We start from the raw sequence: 24,510 nt of genomic DNA, 5'->3' as shown, positions 1-24,510 counted from the left end.
TCCGCTCAAAGGCTTGCCAACAGCAGCAACTCTGGCCCAAGAATTTCTCGAAAACATCGTCCGACTGCACGGTTTTCCTTCGGTTCTAATTTCGGATCGAGGTAGTCAATTTATTTCTCATTTTTGGCGAAGTTGCTGTCGGTCGGCTCAAATTGATGTGAGACTTTCGACCAGTCACCACCCTCAGACCGACGGACAAACCGAGAGGACCAATCAAACTCTGGAACAGTATTTACGCTGCATGCTGCAACAAACTGAAAAAACTTGGAAAGATATCCTTTGGATAGCCGAATATGCCTACAATAACTCTGTCCACTAGGGAACTGGGAAGACCCCGTTTTTTCTTTTATACGGTAGTCACCCTCGAACCTCGGAGTTGGATCCTCTCCAAGATCTTGAAACACCAGCAGTAGACTACCTGCATTCTACAATCACCCAATCCTTTAAGGAAGCTGTTTCTCACCTTCAAAGGGCTAAAGAACAATACAAGAAAGGAGCAGATCAACATCGGAAGGAAGCCCCTCAATATCAAGTAGGGGATCAAGTCTAGTTATCCACCAAATATCTACCTCTAAAAGGGCCACGCACATTCAACCCAAGATACCTTGGTCCCTATTCCATCACTACCATAGTAAATCCAGTAGCGGTCAAGTTGGACTTGCCCCCTCACATGAAGATACATCCGGTCTTCCACATCTCTCTATTAAAACCCGTGCAACCTCAAACCCGACTAACTACATCTCCAAAACCTATCCTAGTTGATGGAGAACTCGAGTTTGAAGTCAAAAGCATTCTGGACTCCAAGATCTCCAAATCTAAACTATTTTACCTAATTGACTGGAAAGGCTACGGCCCCCAAGAGAGATCCTGGGAACCTGCTGAATATGTCCACGCTCCTCGCCTAATCAAAAGATTTCACCGAACATTTCCTGACAAGCCAAAACCCCCGGAGAAGCCCGGTTTGGGAGGGGCCTTGAGGGGGGGTACTGTCATGATCTCTGCTTCCAAAAGGTCAGGGTTTTCCCAACTCCCTTGGAAGCAGATCCATAACCCAGGTTCCGAGTGCCAACCAGTCCCAATTGGGACCTTTTGGACCCAGTCCTGGTGCCAGTGGCACCAGGCTCATAAATATGCCCAGTCCCAGCGCTGGAAGCGCCGGGCTCATAATGCTTGGGTAGACTTACCTGTAGCAGACCATGCTGCTTACTTGCCTGCCAGTTGAGCCTCTGATCCTCTTCTGTTTGGAACTACTTTTCCTGTTGGGTGGGGCAGGAGCCACTCCCTCGATTCAGAACACTGGAACTCTTCTGGAAAGCAGGAACTCTTTTCTTACCTAGGCGTGGCTGTGGAAGGAGACACCTAAGCACTACAGGAGGCTATTTAAACCACACCCGATGGATGAATCTTGCTTTGCGTTATTCTGCATCCTCAGCAGCAGAACGCTCATCGTGTCTTCTGCATCTGATCCTGGGCCTAAGGAAAAAGGCTTACCATCCTGAATCCAGTCTTCAGCAACACCTATAAAGACAAGAAAGAACAGGTTAGCATTACGGTCTTCAGTGACAGCTCTTCACTTACCTGGTCCATCGGCTGTCACCAACGCCTCGCGCTGCATTCCGGCATCTGAAAGACAAAGGCTTACCTACTCTTCGTGCGCTCCGGAGGTCTTCACACTGCATTCCGGCATCTGAAAGACAAAAGCTTACCAACTCTTTGCACGCTCCGGAGGCCTTCGGCCCTGCATCCCGCATCTGAAAGACAAAACAAGGTGCGTTTAAAGACATTGGGGAACTTTAATACTCACGTGCCATTACTCCTTTCCACATCTAACCCAGTGGGTATTCCGGCACCCTGCAGCCGCTCCGAGGCGGGCGTGGCTGGAGTCCAGGTGCAGGAGCAGACATGGTGAGGGTTCAGCTGCTGGGATGCAGAACAACGTGAAGCACGTGTGGCTGTCCGGGCGTGGCTTCAATAGCCTTGGAAGAAGTTCCAGGTGAGTATTCTTCCACAGCCCCACCCAAGTAACAAAATAGTTCCTTCAGAAAAATAGTCCCTCCTAAGCCTCATTTGGCTTGGTTCTTCATGCAGCATGGTCTGCATCAGGTGAGTGTGCAGCATGGTCTGGTTCAGGTAAGTGCACCAAACACTTCCCCTTATGAGCCTGGCGCCTATGGCGCCAGGACTGATGTCCAACATGAGCCTGGCGCCAACGGCGCCAGGACATAGTCCGATGAGCCCCTATAAAGGGCCGCTGGGCTTTTACCCAGGGGCGTGATGCCTGCTCCCGGGGGTGCTGGGCCTGGCCTGGTGCTCTGGGGGTAGGCATCATGACAGGGTTAGACCGCAACTCTGAGGTAGGGATATTAGTTATTACACTCTGCAATTGTTCACCTACCCCTATCAAGCAGGGAAGCCAAATCATTTAGCGGGGAGTGGTCCACAGCTTGGGCAGCATTCACTGGTTCGCTTGTCATCGGCTGTCTATGTCGCCTCAGATTGTTATATTTGGCACGTAGACAGCCACCAAATGTAGGTTCGATTTTCAAGGTAGTTTGGATTCGTTTTACAAATTGTTTAACAAGTGATTGCGTTACGCGAGGGGCCTTCTTAGTTTTTTTCTGAGTGGTCATCTGTACAGAGTTCTCTTTTGTGTGAGTACGTATGTCAAACATATTGTATACCAAAGTCTCAGTAGTCTGCTTGTTAGAAGCTAATTCATCATCATTGTTCTTAATGTGCGGTTGTATGTTTGAGGAGACCGTCTCTATATTACTAGCAGTAGTAGGAGCAGGTTTATCTGGTGGTGTAAATGTATGTGAGCATATAATAGCAGCAAAAGCAGGCAGCACCGGTATCATATCTTTAACCTCAGCTTTTTCTTCTGTGTCTACTTCCGGCTGATGTAGGTCTCTACATTTATCAACCAGCATGGATTAAGTTCCTGCATTACCACCTATCGTCGGATTGCTTATACATCTGGTCATTTTTTTGAGTTATTAACTCCATCTGTGCAGCTTGAGACGTAATTTTGGCATCCAATGACTCAAACAGTTTAAAAAGAGACATAATCGATGTGTTTATCGCATTGAGTGTTATTTCTACCAATGGTGTGTGCAAGTTGTGACAGTTATCATTATCAGCAAGATTTTTCAGATTCACAGATACTTTATGTGGGGCACACGGTGTAGGGTAAGCAAATGAAGACATTAAGTCTTTAGAACCTTGTGTATGTTGATCAAACAGACTGGGCAAGTCATATAAACTACCATCATTGCCTTTGGTTCTATCATTTGTGAACGGTGATTCGCACACTATCGAACCGTCTTCAGATGTAATAGCACCAATGTCGCTGGAAGTGACTTTGTTCATGTTCGCCAGGATAGGGGGCGCCAAAGCCTAGTCGTTAATGTCAATTCCACCACCCACACTGTGTGTATTGACAACTCTGCGTCTACTATTTCCACGTGAATGGAGTTCTGCGTGGTTAAATCAATTGAAGGACCTGAATCGACCCCTTCAGCCCCTTGTTGTGTAGCACATAACTCATTTATAATGACAGTATCTGAAATATTCACACCCTCACCTGAGAGGGTTTTTCAGGCTTCCCAGATTAGAATTGTCAATGAGCCCTGTAAGGTTTTGAACAAGCGTAGAGGTTAGCGTGTCCGGTTCACATCTCGGAATACAAAACCCTTGTATATCGCCGGAAGAGCTGTGCCTTTCAGGTGTCAAGATTGGCTGCCCTCCCAGGTTTTTTTTGCAGGCCGATATTGGGCGAGGACTTGTGTGTAGGGGCCTTGAGGAGCGCAGACTCTCTCGTGACTACTAGACTAGCCGGAATTCTGGATTTAAGCGTGTAGGTAATGCCTTTCATTGAGTAATGCGACCAAGGTAAAAAAGGCACTGCACACGGTACAGACTTTCCGCACCATAACGCTGTAACCGCTCTAACAGCGGTAACAGCAAACTTTACCAGCGAACTTACAAAGCGTGCGTGCAAAGCGCGTGCATTGCTGGTAAGTAGGTTCCTGGGAGTTTAAGGCGGGGCTTAGTCACAGCACGGTTTATTAACAAAGTCAGACTTCAATTGACGGCAAAATGCACTCCAGCCAGCAGAGCAGAGCGTCCCACAGCGGTAACAGCATACTTTACCAGCGAACTTACAAAACTTAAAAAGCATTTCTATCCCAATTTGAAAACCTGAAATGCAAGTGGCGCAAAACTCATTCAGACCGTTGCTGCTGTACCGCGTGAACGAAATGCACGTTGTTCATTGTGCATCCCATTGAGCCTGTTCCCAACAGGTGCATGCAAATGTGTTTGTTTTATGGACATTTTACAGCACATACAGTTCGTGAATTCGGAATGCGCTTTAAACGGAGCAGAAACTCTTCTAATGTTCGCAGTTATTCAAAGGGGCCTGGAAGAGTGCCAAAAACAGGTCTGAGAAATGGGCCCCTATAGTTTCCACACAGGTGTGTACTGCCTTGTGTCAATTATACCTCATGCTTGCTTTTAATTATCAATGGGGCAGGGTTGTTGTTCATGATTCATTCATTGAGACTCTCTTCCCCCATTAACTTCGCATTTCCCTATACCCACGTTTTTCTAAAGAGGCGAACCTAGATGTTTCCACATTCGAAGGACCAGTTGGTAGTTTGCATTGCACAGGGAATTAGAAAAAGTGTTTCTAAAGCCACCTCTTGGACCAATAAATGAAAGAGTCACAGATTTGATTAACCCAATTCAAAATCCTTTCAGTTAATCAATAGACCCTGAAGAAGGCAGAGATCTTAAAGAACAAATCACTTACCTCTCGGTAACGTTCTTTCTGATGGATTTTTCTCCCGTGGATTCCTGATCTATGATCCCCGCACCCTACAACCTCAGTTCCATCCTTTTTCCCTAGCACTCCGAAGCTGAGGGAATTGTGGAAGGAATATCCATAAAAAAAACCATCACCGAGAGGCAAGTCATTTGTTCTTCAAATAGATTCCTTCCTCCCATAGATTCCTCATCTATGATAGACTCCGAGTAAATCTGTATTTAAATCTGGAGGCGGAAGGAAGCAAGGATACAACCTAAAGCAAAACACTTTGGAGGACTGCCTTATCAAACAAGCATCCTGGCCCGCAAGGGAATCGAAGCAGTAATGCTTTGGCAACATGTGCAAAGATGCCGACATTGCGGCCTTTCAGATGTCCAGGACAAGGGCCCCCATCTGCAGGGCTGTGGTGGCAGCTACTCCTCTGGTAGAATGGGCTCCGAGACTCTCAGGTACATCCTTCGCAGCAGGTTGGTAGCATTCTGAAATGCAGAGAATGATCCACCTTGTCAGGGTCTGCTTGGCGGCAGCCCTGCCAGTACGAGCCCCAGCATAACCCACAAAAAGTTGGTCATCTTTACTAGCCTCTCTCATTCGAGGGATGTAGAACCTAAGGGCATGCACAGGGTCCAGTCGATGGATTTGTTCCTCTGCCTTGGAAGGGTGAGGTGGAGGAAAAAATCCAGGAAGATAGATCTTCTGAGAGAGAAGGAAATCTGAGTCCACTTTCTGGAAGAAAAAAAACGACTAAGGAGGTAAAACAGTCAACTCTTGGAGCGGACTCACCAATCCCACGGAAGTGATGGCAACCAGGAAACTCACCTTAAGGGTGAGCACTCTAATAGATCAGGAATGAAGGAGCTGAGATGGAGCGCCCAAACGGAACGTCAAAACTGAATTAAAATTCCATGCCTGAACCACAAACTGGCGGGGAGAATAGGGGTTGTGCAAGCCCCACAAGAACTGCATAACAGTGGGGACTGTGAAAAACTAGCCCTGTTCCGGGGACCTCTTAAATACCGAAATAGCAGTGAGGTAACCCATTTACAGTGCCAATCTTCCGGCACGCCTGCGCCAAGGACAGCAGAACATCCAACACAGGGGATAGTGGACAGAATAAAGTATCCAGATCCCTCTCCCAGCACCAAATCAAAAAGTTATGCCATCTACAGGCATAAACAGATTTCGTAGAGGGATGCCTAGCTGAAAGGGGCACATCGGGGTGGACGTCTGACATTTCCCACTCATTGTAGCTCAGTCTCATAGTAGCCAAGCATGAATGTTCAGGCTGCTGAGGTTCGGGTCAAGGACCCGCCAGTCCGACTAGGAGAGCAAGTCCACTCTCTTCAGAAGGCTCCAGGGAGGGCAGATGGACATGTCCAGCAACTCCAGATACCACATTCTCAGTTCAGAGCGATCAAGATAATCAGGGTTCCAAACGGACGCAGCGAATGACAGAGATCGGCAGTATCATAGAAATCAGGTCGAAAGTCTGCTCAAACATCTGTGCATCCCACAGAGCTCCCTGACAAGGGAACTAACCGGAGCAGTGCAACTCACACTTCCCGTTGATGCTGGAAGCAAAGAGATCCACTTGACGAGTCTCCAAAAGGAGAACACCTCCTCCAGCACTTCCTGGCAGAGCTCCATCTTGTGGGAAGCCGATGTCTGTCGGCTCAAGGCATCCGCTGCATCATTCTCTCCGGCCAGATGAGCCACGGTCAGCGATGCCATTCTCCAGAGCCCAAAACCACAGTCGTATTGCTATTTTGCAAAGAGACAATGACCCTACACCACCTCATTTTTTGAGGTAATGCATGGCCACTGTGTTGTCCGTGAGGATCAACACAGTCTTGCTTTTACAAATGGGAGAAAAGCAACCAAGGCCAGCCTGCTCACCCTCAGCTCCAGCAAGTTGGTGTGTCCAGAGGCTCTGCGAGAGACCACAGTCCGCTCACAGTCAGGTCTGGCAGGTGAGCACCCCAAATAGTCAGAGATGCATCTATGACTTGCCCCGGGAGGATAGCACAGCGGCAGCGTGCGCGTCTTGGAAGCAAGACGACACAAAGCTACAACAGGTCGATCCCCGGGTCCGCGCTTAGAAACCTCTGAGTGTTTAAGCGCGTTATAAATACGTAACTAAGACAAAGAAAAAAACACAATTGCACAACTAAGAAAAACTAACAATTCCTGTAACAGCGCCTCGATGCCTGCGGGCTGTGTGAGCGCTTTATAAATGTAAATAAATTAAATTAAATTAAATTAAATTATGACCACTGTCACCTGGGGCCAAGGTTGACAAAACAACACGCCTCTCAGCAAGTTATCTCCCACAGTCAACCACGCAAGATCCTGTGCCACCTGACCGAAACCTGTAAAAGGTCCAACATGTGGCCCTGAAACTGCTACCATTGACAACCGATTAGCCACTGGAGTGATCTCATGCACAGCCTCGCTTCTGGCACCAATAGGATTCAGGAGGCCATGAGGTCCAGAAGGCACAGCAAAGCCGAAGCTGGGACTTCATGGGATTGGAGGATATTGACCATCCAACAGATGTTCGCCACTCAGTCCTTGGGCGGGGAAGGCCTGCCCAGGCATGTTCCCAAGACTGCCTTAATAGATCAGAGGGACTAGGACGGCAAAACCTGAGACTCTGTTCAAAGTTCAAGGTAAAGACCAGGCTAGTCATAGTCCACATGTACATAGGAGATGCTCTGACAATAGAGATGGCAAGCGAGCTCGGACTAGCCAGTCGTTCAGGTAGTGAAAGACATGAATGCCCTCCGGGCTGAGGTGAGCCGCTACCACCGCTAGCATCTTGGTGAAAACCCTGGGTAACTGAAGAAAGAGCGAATGGCAGGACCTTGAATTTGTAGTGGTATTGTCCCACCACAAACCTCAGGTACTTCCTGTTTTTCCGATGAATTACCACGTGGAAGTAGGCATCCTGAAGGTCCAGTGATCCCACTCAGTCCTGCAGATTGAGTTTACAGGATCTGAGCTAGTGCCACCATCTTGAACTTGTCCTTGCACAGCAACACGTTCAGCGGATGTGGTTTTTAGCTATTCTGGGCTGAGCAGGAAAAAAGCACCTCCTCCCCCCACCAGCATTGAGTGGCATAACCTTTCACTGAGGTTTTGTGCCCTGATGTGCAGCGGGCACTGCTGTTGTGGCTGCCCCATCCCTTGGGCACCTCGACCTTGCAGGAAGCTTCTGCCCTGCATTCTTCCCAGGGCAGACAGACTATGGCCTCTTTCGACATAGTTGGTGCAGGGCCAAAAATCCCTGGCTCGCGATATTGACTGTGCAGGGGGCTGTTGCACGACAAGCCCCAAAGACTTAGCCATTGCCTTTGATCACTTGACCTGCTGGAGGGTGTCATCAGCCTTAGCTCCCAAGAGGCTTTTTGCTGTCGAAGTGCATGTTCAACAGCTTGGCCTGAACATCGGCTGCAAACCCTGACATCAGCCAAGTGTGGCATCTGACCACAGTGCTCGTGTCCATGGATCTGCCCATACAGTCCGCAGTGTCCAGTCCTGAATGCAACATCTGGAGTACTGCCTCCTTGTCATCAGTGACTAAGGTCAGGAAATTGTCTCCCATTTCTCCTTCTGAGACGTATTCAGCCACATTGGCCACAGCCGTTCAAAGGCTGTTTCAGAATTTTGCCATGGCATTCATGGCCCGCAGTGCAAGACTGCCTGATGCAAAAACCTTATTACCCCATGCGTAAAAACACTTACTCTCCCTGTCCGGTGGTTGGGATGAGAAGGTAGAAGACTTCCGGCTGGCTGTCGCTGCCTTGACCACCAAACTCTGGTGAAGCATGGGAGGAGAAAAAAGCCAGAACCAGATGGGGCAGGGCAGTGTTTCTTCCCCATATCCCCGTCCACTGCCAATAAAGAGACAGGCTTCTGTCACGTTTCAAGTACTGGGGTCTCTACTGCCACATAGGAAGGGAGCAGAGTCTTCTTCTTGGGAGCATCGTCCAAAATGTTGCATAGTTCATACTGAACCGTTGACTTGTGTAGGTCACAGTCCTAGAGTACTGGCCACCTTAGGCATCAAGCGCTGGAATGCGGCTTGGGGCTTTCCTTGGGTGAGAGCTGGCAAGATGTCCATCTCTAGAGAGGTATCATGGCCACTGGTGACCTGCAGGTCCTCTGTCAGACCCAGCAGATCCTCACCTTCCACGTAGAACTCCTCAGGGAAATCCCTCAACTCCCTAAAACCCAGAGGTTTTAGCCCAACGGGAACTTGGTTGCCTTCCTCATCCTAGATGTCATACATCTCTGACATGAAGGCATCTATAGGAAGTGGGGGGTATTCCCACAGATCCGCGGTTTCGACAATGCTGATCAGCGCAGAGGAAGAAGCTGGAGCCAGCTCCCAAAAGCAGGGCCTATCGGTGCTGAGAGACCTCGGTCATCTTCTGATCCAGGCCCGAGCCCATAGGCATGTGGGAGTGGTCCCCTGCTGGTCACAACAGATGTTATGGGACCTGTCAGCACCGCCGCAGGTGCCGAGCCTGAGCCGTCCATTGTCTTCAGGGGAAAGTTCTCCCATTCCTCCGTCATGGTGGATTAGGTGGGAAAAAGTACCTGCAAAGGCCGGTTAGGAGAATCCCTGGAGCAGTAACTCTTCTTCTTCGAAGATGAAGAGGATTGTTGGTGTGAGCACTCACCAGGAGAGCGGGACCTCTTCCCAAGCTTCCAATCCTTTTCTTTGTGCGAAGTTGCCCTTTCTTTGGAGGGCCTTCGGGTGCATGGACTGCACAAACCCGCATCCTGGTTGTTGTGCTCCTCGCCCAAGCAATGCAAACAAATCCGGTGTGGATCCGAGACCAGCATATGCTGGTTGCAGTTTACACACAGCTTGTAGCCTGAGGCTGAATTAGGCATGTGTAGCTAGAAAAAATAAGCTCGACAAGCGTGTTCCCGATTAGCGAACAGAGGATTCGGAAAATAGGAACTGACCTCATGGGGTGCAGCACTGCCCTATGGAGGCAAGATATAGTTGCCCCGACAAAATATCTGCTGTGGTGCGCATAGAGGCGTAAGATCGAGCCGTGCTTCGCCCCCTGGCAGCAGAAGGTTTCCAAGGAACAGCTGATAGGCATATCATAGATTTGGAAGAATCCATTAGAATCAAGGTTTAGCATGTGCAGCCAAAACTTGTAGCCATTGTAATCCTCTTAAAAAATAGAATAATCTGATTTATTCAAAGACTGAGTGAAGAATTCAAATATACATCATGAAGGTGCCTTACAAAACCGATAAGTGAAACTATACAAGCCAGTGTTTTTTTTATATCTGTTTTGTCTGAATGCAATGACACTGACATGTATACTTAATTGTGAGCTGAAAGCATATTTAAAAGGAATGTGTAATACATTTTTGTGTGTAAAAAGTTAAGTATTCTGAATGATTTATTAAGGCACTCACTCAGTTATTACACATTCTCTAGAAGCAATTCATGAATCTAGGGAAATTCCCTTTACAATCAGACCTATTGCCCGGGTTTTTTTCATTTTGAGGCTACAACACTCTCCAGCTTGTCTCATGCCCATGACTATCAGAAACTCAATGTTAATTGTGGACAGCCCTCCTCCTTCCATTTCCCCCCTGGACCCAGAAAAAAGATGATTAGGACTTTGCTTATAGAAGACGGAGTGCACAGTTTCTGATGGAAGAGGAAGAGAAAGAATCAGTGACTGCAGGACAAGTTGGTTTATGGATTAACGTCCAGTTTCATGGCTATCAGACCAACATTTCAATCCGTTTTGGTGTCAGTGCTTCTCTTAGTTTTTGCAGCAGAAGTTCTACAATTCCAGGGTTAAAAATGTTGAGGTCAAAATACTCTACCACTAAACTTTGGCATTATATGCCTTCCTTGACAAGGAAATGGTAGGAATATGTTAAGGTTATCGTTATGTGTATTTGTAGTGCATGTCAAATAACGAGTATGTCTCGGAGGAGCTGTGAGGGATTGCAAATGTGTTAAGGAAAGCTCTGTCACTTAAGAAGAGTACATGGTTACATTTAGGTCTAGGATTCTCTAGAAGATTATTCTTCAGACTAAAGAAAGAAAAGGAGCATCTGCCCAAGCAGGATCTGTGAAGCTGTGGAATCGTTACAAGATTTTCCAAGAAAGATTTTAACTAATGAGAGGGACTTTACTTTTGAAGATGAGGCAATAGAAATAGTGAAATTTCACTCTAGGAGACCCCATGAACCATAGAACCTTCCCTTTAATTTTTCAATACATGCACGCATTACAGTTTTGGTTAACATGTGGGATGCTGCATTTTTCATGTGTTGAAATCTCCATTAGATATTGACAAATGCCCAAATAGATGGCATTAACGTAGTCCAGGCTGAAAGAACCTTTGTTATCACCTGTAAATGATAAAACAGCCCCCGTCCTACATGGGTGATTTGCGGTTCAAAGGACAAATCATGATCAACAAGGACACCTAGGCTTTTTACTTTGCTTCCAGTCCATGGACAAGGTCCGTTGGTAATTAGCCTGAATGAGTCAGAATCTATGTAAGATGATATATATGGACATCATCCTGGTCCTGACGTAAGCACCAGGGGATTTCCGGCATTTGTGAGCAGGGATGTCTTGCGGTTGCCTCAAGAGGGTTTATAGATTTTGTACTTATATAGTGGGAATGGAAACAGTGTAGAACCATCCATCTCATTACACAACGTTGGGGCATAAAGGGTCTCATAAAAAGATAATACATTTTGATGGTGGTCAGTCAAAATCTCGAAAAAATTATCTCGAATAACAATAAGGTCGAAAAAAAAAAGACCGAAAAAAAAGTTGCTTTTTTTTTTTATTATATATTTATTTTGGGGTCCGAGATTAAAAAAAAAAAGGTAAAAAAAAAGGGGGGTTGGAGGCGAACCCTCCCATTTCGAATAAAAACGTCATAAAAAAAAATCGGCCTTTTTTCGAGATTTATTTTTTCGAGATTTATTATTTTGACCATAAACCCATTTTGATTTATTTGCTTCAAGCTCACAAATTTCATCATTCTGCCTTCTCTGTGATAGAAAACAGCTAGCAAATATTTCTTAATAGCCACATTAATATCCTAACCCATCCCAGCCTACACATTCCCCAATAACCTCTATGTCCATGTACTTATTCAACAGGATCTGAGATGACCATACATTCCACAGGCTGGCAGCTGTTTGGTGGAAAGTGCTATTATTTCTCTAAACTGCCAAAGACCTGGAGTGAGAGTCATGAATACTGCTCAGCTAGAGGATCACGCCTGCCAGTGATACAAGACAAAGCGCAGCTGGTAAAATATCTGTGGAACAAGTCAGATATATTAAGACATCAGTATTACAGGACAGAGCTAGAAGGTATCAGGAGCACAGGAACAGGCTTACCTGGCAATTCAATTGTGATAAAGGAGCAGATGGAGTTAGTAAGGCATTGATGGTACAGGACATGGTAACCTGTATGGTATATGTATCCTCTACTCGTGAACAACTGACTGTCCTTGCTAAAAGTGGCTAACATTTTCTCAATAAATTAGATGCGCAGCATATCACTCAATAATTCCCTACACATCCTTTGCCAACGAAAGCATATCCAAACATTGTTGGTTGATGGGTGTGACAGTGTGCTCGCTGCATTAGCAGAAACATTTTTGACAAAATAACATAACTTATTACAATTAGATAGGCCTGGCAGATATCACAGGAAAGGTGCAATGAGGGTGCTATAAAGGATAGTCAACGTTTTATTTTATTAGACTTGTTGTTCAACACTGGCCCTACCCAGAGGTATTGGGGCATCTTACAAGGTTTGAAGATGAGAGGTGAAACAGAAGTGGGAAAGCAGGTATGTTTTGAGGCTCTTTCTGAAAGTGGTGATGAAGGGTACAGTTTGGAAGTGAAGTGAAGAGGTAAGGTGTTTCATGCCCTGGTTGCCCAATGCGTAATTGCTTGCTTTTGTGTGCATGTTAGTTTGCAGAGTGGAACGTGTAGGGGATGCTAGCTTGCTTGTCTGGTGTTTGCATGGGTGATTGGTTGGAGTTTGTCTTGACGGTAAAATGAGGATTTGTGGTGGATGTGGTGCATGGCTTTAAAAACAATGCAGAGTCCAGTGGAGCTGGGCGAGAGTAGGGCCGATATGTGAATGTTTTGATAGGTAGTGGATGAGCCTGGCTTGCAGTGGGGCAGAAGTGCTACTAGGGAGTCCCGCGAGCAGAGCATTGCTGTAGTCCAGCTTGCAGAGAACCAGTTTTTGGACATGTGGCAGGTCAGTAGAAGAACAGGCACTCTGATTTCCATCTCACTGCTATTTATTAAATGAAAGATATAAAATCCTGTCTTCCCTATGCTAAGGGTATTCCCTACCTAACAATGCTAACTAAGGTGCCTGTCTGTAGAGTCCAAATCAGGTTCATCCCACTGTCCAAAACGAAACTATCCTAACCCTGCCACTATTAGAGCAACAAAGGCACAGGAGAAGGACTCCTTTCTCCTGTGAGGTGGTTTTTCACCAACTTCAGTTCAATAACATATCTTCAGGTAGTTCTTAGTAACTACTTTTATCAACTCAGACAGTTCAGATACTGGGTTCTTCAAGGTCTGAACTGTCTCCTTCACTTGATTATGCTTCCTTTCCTTCTTGTTCTCTTCTCGTCTTATTCTATTGACGATTGTCCCCTTCCTTCTATGGGACAAGTTAATTCCCTTCTTTGCACTCAGGTGTAAGATTGCCCCTTTTCTCAATGTCATTCTTATTGATCCTCTTAACTTTCGTTACCTCTTGACACTTTCGGCCTCATCACGAGTTGGTCGGTAGCCCTTAAAATGCGGCAGTAACGCTATTACCGCCGCATTTAAGGGTCCGCCCAATCTCGGGTTGGCAGCATTTACCTCCTGTGCTGAGAAAATTCAAATTTTAGGGCGCCTCACTATTAGCACACGCTAATTGCACAGAAAATTACCCATTGGATCCAATGGACCCAATGGGGAATGGGGAATTACTGTTACCGGCCAACCCGTGATCCGGCGGTAATACCGCCACAGGGTTGGGCTAATACAGTTGGGCGGAATCCTAGTCGGCATTTCGCCCAACCCGTGATGAGGCCCTTTATCTCGATTGGGATGAGTAGGAGCTTTCCAGTTAAGATGCTCACTCTCTTCAAGTAATCTTGAGACTTTGGGGGTCATTACGAGGTGGCCGGTAGGGGAAACCGGGCACCGGTAAGGAGATTGGTGCCGGTAATCCCCTACCGCCCAATTCCGAGGTCCCTTAGCAGAAACTGTAAGGGACGTGTGTTCGGACCACACGTCCTTTACAGGTCCCGCTAAGGGACCAGGGCGCAAATAACGGCCTTGCCATTCGCGAGCCCGTTATTTGCGCCCTCCCCATTCCCATCGAGCCCTATCGGCGCTCAAATGGGAATGGGGAATGGTTTGTTCAATGGGGACTTACCGGTCCCTCCAGAGTCGGAATGGACCGGTAAGTCACCATTGATCAACACCGGACTCGGTACCGGTATGGGAGGCAGCCATGGAACTAATTGCTCCATGGCTACCGCCATACTCGGAATGACCCCCTTTATCTTGACTAGGACAAGTATGAGCGTTACAGTTATTATCTTTGGTCCCCATCCCGGGTCTCCCGCTTTCCCAGTTACCTGGATTGTTCGGGGATAACGTCACCATGGTTCTAACAGTCTGGGACCTTCTCCTCTGCTTCACAGGTTGGCTTCTCATTTCTTTGTTCCTTCTTAGGTCAGCTCCCTCTGCAATACTTTAATGAAAGTGGTATTGGCATTATTCACGGACCTCCAGGTCCACCACAACTTGCTTGCGGTCATGCCACTACACTTTACTCGCTCATGCTCAGGATGCCCTATATCCACCTGGATCTCTCGGGTCTCATCGCCCCTCCAACGACACGCGTCAGAAGCTGCCCTCAGGTTTCTCTCGCTCAGCGGATGCTGCACGTCCGTGTTTCCTTGAGCGTTCCTCTACCAGCTGATTCTGCTATTAACTGGCTTTTGAGGGTAGCAGCTGCAAAATTATGTGAGTACCTGGACATCTTATAGCAGTGTCTGGTGAATACCTAACACTTACACACAAGCCAAAACTGTAGGCTTTGATAATGCTTGGTTAGAAGATTACGTTTGGAGGTACACACATTTAGTGAATTGTTTCTTTAGGGGGATTTTAAAGAGGTTCTTAGGGCCAATGCTGTCAAGGGTATAGGTTAAACAGTTATGGATATCGTTAATTAGGCTGTCTGGGGATCTCATCTGTTTTTCCATGGTGGGATGGATTTTAGAGCCTATATTTTTCCAGGAGGATGTCCAGCCCGATCTCCTTCAAGGTCCAGATAAATGCAGAGGATCTTTGGGAAAGGTGATGCTTCAGTGAAGATGCTTAATGCAATGCCGTGGTGGTCTCCCGAAGCTAAGAATGCAGGGGAGGATATGGTGGTGGCATTCTCGTCACAGAAGACGCCATCCAGTATGTTTCCAGCTCTGTGGGTGGGTCCTTTATGCCATTTCTTTAGATGTACGGCACCATGGTTTAGAGAGGGTTATCCTGTAGCAGCGTTGCTCTCCTTTTCCAGCCAGAGAATGAAATCTTTTATGGTATGGTGTCATTTATTTCTACCGCGTCGGAGCCCGCCGGCATCAGGGCGCTATATGTACACACAGAATCACATTAGACACACAGGTCACAGGACAACATTAGTCTATAGATTTTTTCAGGCGGGCTTTTGATTAGATCAAGAGAGTTATCTAAACAAGTGGGTCTTGAGTTTCTTTTGGAAGGTACTGTATAAGAGCTCTATTCTTATTTGTGGTGGGAGGTTATTCCATAAGGTCGCAGCTTTGGTGTGAAAGGCTTTTCTGAGTCCGTTGGTTTTTCTGAAACTGGTTGTTACAAGGTTGCCCTGAGCTTCAGACCTGAGTGCCCATCTCGGTATATGGGTAACCAGTTTCTTCTTGAAGTATGCTGGGGATTTCCCATGAACGCACCTATGGGCTAGTGTCAGGGCTTTGAACTGAATTCTATCTTTGATAGTAAGCCAGTGTAGATTTCTCCTATCTTCACTGATGTGTTCTGTTTTCCTTTGATGTATCTCACAGACCTATTTTCTATTTTTTGACATTTTGCAATGTGCCTTATGTTAGCTCCTAGTAGCAGGGCATTGCTGTAATCCAACCTGGACAATATGGTGGCTCTTGCTACTGTAGCGCAATTTTCCTCGCTTAAATAGGGGCGTATTCATATTCTATGTAAGAGTCTCAGGTAATATGAGCAGGTCTTAGTCATATGCATGACCTGGGACTCTGTGCTCAGTGCTGCTTCCATGTGCATCCCAAAAACTTTTATTTGGGACTCATTGATGTTGAAACACTCGTATTGATGGTTCAGTCTTGCTCCAGGTAAGTTGGTCCCAAAAATCATTAATTCTGTCTTTTTAGCGTTGAGACAAAGCCAGTTGTCGGTCATCCATATTTCAATTAACTTGTAAGTTAGCAACTGCATCAGCCAATTTACCTGCAAATGAGTCATGTTGTATGAATGTGCTTTGCAGATGAGAAGGAAGGTTGGTATGAACGTGTACGAAGTGGAGCAGATTAGAGGTGATTCAAAGTACGGGAGGTTGTACTTGTACCAATAATATAGAGCTGTTCATGACCCACACTTACAATTGGTGATCCTCTTTATCTATCTTGTGCAGGATTTTCTAACCTCAAATTTATATAAATATTCCTGGATTGGGCTTTTCAACAAAGTCCCTGGAGGACGTTGGACCTGGGTAAATGGATCTACATTGAATGAAAAGCTGTAAGTTTCTCTTTAGTATGTTTTAAGCTCATCTGACAGTCTATCATAAAACTGTAATTTTATGTGTACTCTTGGCCAGGTTTGCTTCTGTACTCCGTGATCATTTTCCATGTTTTGTATGAATCTCACAGGTAACAGTTACCCTCACCATTTACCAAACAATACCTCTCTAGCCTCCCATCTATTGCCTAATCGATTGAGGTCCAGCTACATGGGCCATCATATCCTTGTTACAGTGTGGATAAAATTGCTATCAGTGCGTCATCAACAGATTTACCTGTGCTTGTAGCTCTGGCACTGTGCAGTAGACTCGTCCCTCATATGAAAACCTTGTGTATTATAGAACATTTCACATGTGTACATCACGCTCCATGTGGCTCTGATATACAAACGTGAAATAAACTGTCACATGGCCACATCCATTTGGGGTCTGAAGACCAGGAACAAAATAAGACTGACCTTGCAGATTCCAGGTTGAGAAGGCACATCTTCCAGTGCCTTTCAGGGGGTCTCCTCCACCACACCCTCCCTCCGCTGCATGGCCCCCTCTGCCATCCACCCCCGGTTTGCCCACACTCATCTGCTGTACTACAGCACATTCTTCGGCTTCCTTCTAGGCCATGGCCCATATCGACCTACGTATGTGAGGCAGCCTTTTGTACGCAGCCTTTTGACTTCATTTGTAAATTGTTGAATGGTTGAACCTATGCATTTATAGCTTTGTAAACTGTAAACTGCTATACAGATTTGCAATTGTGCTGCTCTATACAAGCTGTTTTCTATCTACGCCGTTTGTTCCTACTTGTGTTATATGGAACACCCACAAGTGCTCTTTCCATATGTAAATAGAGTACACTGATCGTACTACTTTTTGTTTATTCATGTACGACTTATTGGATTAAGAGGATTAAAATCCAAAGTTAACTCTAATGTCTTGGTTCTGATTGTTCCATTCATTTCACACCTGTGTTTACAATTTATCCTTATTAACACCGTTAAGTTGTGTAATGACATTTTCTTTTGGAAACTAGAGAAACTTAGGCGGTGTTTGTACACCGTGGAATTTACGCCCTGTTGGCGCCAAATGTTTAAATTAATTTTGATTTAAAATAGAGGGTACTTATTGTCCCTGTTGAGTGCACCTGGGCTTGCTGGGTAGCAATACACAGCTTTGGATTTGTTTAGCCTTTTGTACGCAGCCTGTAGTCCATAGGCCTTTAGCGGCACAGCCTAGAGACCACATACGTGGCACATCATGTTGTATGTAGGGGGAGCATTGTTATTAGATTCTACTTAGTTTGGCATGCTTAATTCCTTACAAAAGCTAAGTAACATACCTACATTTGAAAATCAAAAATCTGATTAGTTCATATTGCCTTTGGTGCAACAACAGGACTTGCAGAGTTTGAATTAGAACACCCACAGGTAAGGTACAGGGAGATCCAATGATTTGCCCAAGATTGCACACTTCACTGGAGTGGTGAAGACAAGATTTGAGACCACTCAGCAACTTAGGCACTTGGCCACTGATCTTCTCATGTCTAGTTGGTAGCAGTTTGTTAGTGTTTGGGTTTTAAGAATGCACCGGTGTAAAGAATGACTTGAAAAGTTAACAACTAATAAACCAGCTTGACAAATATGTAAACCCTTATAGTAATACGTTAAGACAAAATAGTATAATTGTAGCTTTAACCCCATCTCGGTTGGAGGACTACAATTTCTGGAATGATAAGTAAAAGGCATCTGGCATTCTATTACAGTAACAGGCAAACTCTGAACACTGCTCTTTTGGGAAATGAAGGCAATGTGATCTGAGTGATTGTACTGTGGCATCACATGAAGCCAGTATACATGCCACATGGGTGGGGTAGGGGGAGGCTGGGATCAAGGGAAGGGGTAGAAACAGGAAAGGGAGGGGCATAGCATGTAATGAAGTAGAGGAATAAAGACACATGTTTAAATCCTCCTCTAGTGTCTGCCTTTCCTTTCGTTGCATGCCACCGAAAGGGGGCCATGTGGGCAGATATGCGACTTGCATGATAATTCAAGATTCCACAATGGCGACGGATAGACCGATGCATGTCGGGTCCCTGTCAGGCGTGAAATCTGGTTGCAGACAGCGATAGTGCTTCACAGAGGAGCACCAGCTGTGAAGAGGAGATAGTGGGCACGGTGGTCCCGCTAGCCCTGCTCTTCTCAGTCGGAGTCTCAGAGGCGGGTGAGGAAGCCCAGGAGGAGGTCCGGACATAGAGCCCAGGGCCTAGAAAACACACGCAAGTGTGCACAACAGAACACACACTTCGCCGGAGCCCACGTGCAAGGCCTGGAAAACCTACGTCGGTCAAAAAGGAAAGGGAAACACAGTAAGGCAAGCATGCCAAATCACCAGTTACACACCTAATCACCGTGCAGAAGCCATCCAAGGGTCAACATGACGTAGATGACACAGGACTCCTGCAAGATCAGTCAAATGAACAAAAAGAAAAAACATGTATGATCCACCAGGAATAACCAGTGGAGCTCCAACCACAAAGCAGGCAGGCCCACCCTGCAAAACGCGCAGAGACTGCCACCCTCACCAAAATTCAGCCAGGATAAGGGAGAAAGCAGCACGTGGAGCTTCCCACGCTCAACACAACATCCTAGAGGGAAATACCTCATCTCCCACACCAGTGTCAGCCAAGAAAATTTCTGAGAAAAAGAACCTGACAGTGCCCATCACATCAGCGGCAGCTCCACCTTCGAGACTACAAAACAACCTCACAACACAACTGCCCACACATTTTGACTTGACTGAAACCAGCAGTTTGGGCCCCAGGTGGAAACGATGGATGAGGGATTCTATTGTTTATAAAAGCCTGGGCCTGGCGAGGACAAAAAACACAGCCTTCTGATGCTATCCGTAGGCGCCAACGTATGAGACATAGTAGATAAATTCCCAACTGGGACAACATACACATACGCCAACCTCAAGACAGTTCTCACCGACTATTTCACACCACACACCAATGCAGACTACGAGAGACACGTATTCCACAACACCAAGCAGCAGAAAAATTGAATCAATGGACTCATATGTCATGCGACTAGTCTTTAAACTAAAACATTGTGACTTTAACAGTAATACACCATAAACAAATACAGTGTGGATCGGTCAATGACATTTTTGCGACCCACAATCTCAACACTTCTTGAACCTGGTCTTCGGGGTGGTCGGTGTCGACAAAGAAGGCATACTCGTTCTCGACGGGATAGCATTAGCGGAAAAAATGAACTGAAGCCAACAGGCGCTGCGCGTGATATATATGCCTTCGATGACATCATCCTCGAGACGGAGGCCCTCGAGGGACATCGAGTCAAGAAATTCAGAAGCTGTTGAAGCTGGGATATCGAATGTCAAAGATGAGGAATACGTGGGTCGAAAATCTCACATGGAAAGACCGAGAATATCCACAAACTAGAAATGACACAACCAAGCAATGGCAACAGTGTACCGTTCTGCTACCGGTGCGGATATGAATTCCCCCATTGCGGCACCTGCCCCACCATTGGACAACAGCGCTTGTCATGCAGAGGTGACAATCACTTTAAGGCTGTATGCCGCAAGACCACAAGGCAGAGAAAGACGGACGCAAAGACCCCCAGGGACTCCAAGCCAACTATGAGCCACCTCACTGAACACAAAGAGAAGAGAGAAGAAGGAAAGTCACAAGAAAGGACATCAGGCGAATGGAGGTCAAGCAAATCCTCGATGACCAGATCCCGAAGGAGACCCAAGAAATACATTAGGTATCTAGTCGAACAGTCGCAAACAGACAGCAGTTTCAGTGCCTCTTCGGAAGAAGTGAGGAGGAAAGAAAGCCCTCGAGAGGAGCCACAGAAAAGGAGGTATCTCTACGCCCTAGTAAACCCAAAAGTGAAAGAACACAGTCCAGTTCTACTCCTCCAGATAAATGACTTGGCAGCAGAATTACAGGACACAGGAGCCACAGGATATGTTATAAGTGAAGAGGTATACAACAACCTGCATCATGCCCCGCGCCTACGACCAGCAGAGGTACATATCTACCCATATGGATCAAAAAGCCCACTAACCTGCAAAGGATATTTCATGACCCAGTGCAGATACATTTAAAAAATTTATGCATATGGTAGCTCAAATGAAATTTGTGATGCTTGAGCATGTAAAATGTCTGAAAAGAGGTGGTGACATTCAAAAGTTATTAAGACAGAAAGAAGTCGAGTGGATTGACCGGCTAGATGCCTTAGAGCCAAAGGGCATGAATAATGATTTTGATTTGACTTGTTTTATCTGATGTGATTTTGAGTTAAATAATTGCTTTTGAACTGTGTTGTGTTTGTGTATCTCTGGACTGGCCTTGCCAGTATAAAGTGTACAAAGAACTGTGACAAGCTGAAATCTTTTATTCAGTTGAGGATATGTGATTTATAGGAATGATGGATTGTTTTGTTATGCATACCATAAAGAATTTTGTTACAATTGTGATATAATTGTCTCATACGTCAGGGTGAATACCCAAGGTATTCTAATGGTATTCGGATCCTAGTTACATCTTTATTGATGTGGTTTCCTCAAAAATGGACGGATCATTACACATTTATAGAAAATTGGGAGGGGTCAGTAGTAATTATCTGGATGAATGATTTTTAAGTAGTTGTCGAAAATATATCACTTTTGTTTGTTGATATACATTATTTTAGTATTGATTAAATATTATATCCCGTTTAGTCATCAGTAGTATAATCGCTGCAAATGTAAATATAGCTTGCTCTATACACGGGCATATCACTCTTAGTTAGCATCATAATTGACGGAAATGAGCATTAAACTTAACTCTGATACTGGGACAACAAACGTGCAGACTTTCTCTTTCATCTTTCTGAATATAAGCAGGAAATTAACATGTGACATATACAAATGTGTCATGATAAATCAACACATACTTATAGAAAATAGCATCAGGAAACATGTCGTGTATGCTTTAAATTTAAGCATGGGAATCCTGTGTCTTGATGGACACTTGAACACGTGATCCCTTTGTGATCATGTGACATAGTATAACGTTGAAAGCGTGATAGCTTTATTTAGTTAGCTACTTTACAGCAGAATTGAATAGAATTCTATAGATTACATGACGTATCTTTGGTAGAGTTTCTTGACGTTTCCACAGAGGATTTAATCTAGTTGCCAGTTGCGAAATTTACGAGTGATGGTCACGTGATCCGTTCACGATCACTTGACATGCTTTGAAATGAATATAAACGCTCTGCGGGACGGGAGGCTGTGTTTGCAGCCGTTCCCGCATTGCGTTTAGGAATGTTTCGAATTGGAAGTGAGCTTTATTAGAATTTGGCACGTGCATGTGAATGAGTAAGGATTCTAAATAGGGACGGGGTATGAGGTACTGGTTTTGACTAGTTGGGATTTTCATTATGTTTTTCTAGAGAGGGTGCAGCATTCTGCTTGGCCATTGGGACAGGACTATTGATCCTGCTGATGACATCAGTTGACTTCTGAAATGTAAACACAGGAGGACTCTAACCATTGGCAACTGTTAGGAGTTACAAAACAGTGTTTGAAGACTACATAGACCCTGGATATTTCCAAGGTCAGTGAAATGTACATTTATATATTTTTTTTTATTTTTTCTTGACAGTTTCTTTTGAAATAATTGTATGAGTTAAGAATACAATTGACTTTTTGTTTAAAAAGACAGTGTATTTTCTTTTTTTCTGGAATTCTGATTGATAATGTAGAAATACTGTTTACTTTGTTTTAATAAGAAGAAGAGAACTTTCTCGTGTAGAGTGACCAGGGTCATGCCCCATAGTCTTTCTTGGGGCATAAAATTCTATTGGTATCCAGTGCAGATACAAGGCCCAAAGAAAATACAGATGCACGTACTAGAGGCTGCAACGGACAGTGGGTGCACACTAAGCTTTAAAGCTACAATAGACATGGGTCTCATACACATGCTCTATAGACTCATGGCCCACAAATACCTAGACCCATCTGCCAAAATAGAACAACTTTTCCCATTACTATTCAAGGGTTTGGGCAAACTTAAGGATCGACAAATCAACCTACACGTTGACCCACTAGTGCCGCCTGTAGCCCAACATTACAGTGGCATTCCGTTGAACATACAAAGACAGGTAGAGGAAGAACTATACAAACTACTGGGCCCCGACATCATAGAACCGGTGGAAGGCCGGTTGTAGAACCTACACCGTGGGTATCACCAATTGTCCCAGTACCAAAAAAGGACTCCCCAGACATCAGGATATGTGCGGACATGCGACGACCAAACGAGGCCATACTGAGTGAACGTCATCAAGCCCCTCGGATCACTGACATGGTGCACCTACTAAATGGTGCTAAATTATTCTCGAAATTGGACCTTAACAAAGGGTACTACCAACTTGAACTGAGCAGGGAATCAAGGTATATAAACACATTCAGCACCCATCTAGGCCTTCACAGGTACAAATGTCTGAGCTTTGGCGTCTCCTCAGCCACTGAGATCTTTCAGGCAGAAATACACAAAGCCATAGCATATTCCCAATTGCTTAAATTACAGTGACGATATTCTGGTATTTGACAAGAGCAAGAACAACATGACAATCCCCTCACACGAGTATGCATGGCACTGGAAGAAGCGCACCTCACACTAAATAAATAAAAGTGTGAATTCAGAAAACACACGCTCTGATTCTTTGGACACCTATTCTTGGCGCAGGGCCTGACACCAGATCCAGAAAAAGTAACCGCCCTCAATGAGGCAGATCCACCAACAAATATATCAGACCTAAGATCCTTCCTAGGGCATGCCAGCTATTGCACCCAGTACATTCCGGACTTTGCATCAGTAAGTGAACCATTGCAAGCCCTTACGAAACAACAAACACTGTTCGAGTGGTCAGAAGCGTGACAACAGGCATTTGAAACAATTCAACAAAGAATAGCGGACGGCAAAATCATGGCATACCTTCAACACTGCAAGGGAACTGAGAGTCGATGTGAGCCCTGTAGAGTTGAGCACCATCCTAACGCAGATCGACTCAAAAGACAGCAGAGTGTGTCTCATTGTCTTCTATGCAGAAGCCTATCAAAGACTCAGCAAGCCTATTCACAAGCCGAAAAAGAGGGCCTAGCTGTAGTGTAGGTATGTGAGCATTTTCATCTCTTCCTATATGGGAAACCTTTCAGAGTGGCCGCAGACCACCAAGCCTTGGCTTCATCTATGGAAACGCCAATCGAAAATGCCACCCAGAATCACCCGGTTTTCACATCATACACGGTCCAGGGAAGGACCATAATCCCCACATATTTTCTGTCGAGATATCCACGTAAGGAACCCTAGTCCACACCCTCTATAGCGGATTAATATATACACGACTTTGCACACAAGGCCACACCGAGAGGCATAGAAACAATCCCAGTGGCACAGGAAACCAAAAACGACCAAGCCATTCAGGTCATATTCAGATGCTTGGAATTTGGGTGATGGAAACAAGCAAAGCAAGCAGGCGAGAACACCAATCCAGAAACTCAACAAGACATCAACACTCTGGTAGCTGTGAGGGAAGAGTTACACAATCTGAAGAAGGGCTTTTGCTAAAAGGGACCAAGATAGTGATCCATCGCACTCTGCACAGGAAAATCCTAGAACTGGCACATGAAGGACATCGCAGCATTGTGCCCACTAAAAGGATGCTAAGGCATAAGGTATGGTTTCCACAGTTAGACTCACAAGTAGAAGAACTACTCTGGCACTGTCCCATATGCGCAGTCATCAACACCATCACTCATT

At 45.5% G+C, this 24,510-nt stretch overlaps 1 protein-coding gene across 2 annotated transcripts in view; it reads left to right on the top strand.

The window, feature by feature from the left end:
* Positions 1-24,510, top strand: part of LOC138579503 (killer cell lectin-like receptor subfamily B member 1B allele C) — a 357,677-nt gene that overhangs the window by 267,294 nt on the left and 65,873 nt on the right. Inside the window, exons 4-5 of one of the 2 annotated variants that reach the window (XM_069649824.1) lie at positions 11,996-12,147; positions 16,569-16,675. In XM_069649824.1, coding sequence (XP_069505925.1) covers positions 11,996-12,147; positions 16,569-16,675 — 259 coding nt within the window. Of the gene's footprint in view, positions 1-11,995; positions 12,148-16,568; positions 16,691-24,510 lie in introns of both variants that reach the window. The other variant, XM_069649825.1, reaches the window with a different exon arrangement.

The sequence above is a fragment of the Ambystoma mexicanum genome, chromosome 3p (assembly GCF_040938575.1).
Source record: "Ambystoma mexicanum isolate Mex_15411 chromosome 3p, UKY_AmexF1_1, whole genome shotgun sequence".
Lineage (NCBI taxonomy): Eukaryota > Metazoa > Chordata > Amphibia > Caudata > Ambystomatidae > Ambystoma > Ambystoma mexicanum.
This window is presented reverse-complemented; position numbering and strand designations above follow the sequence as displayed.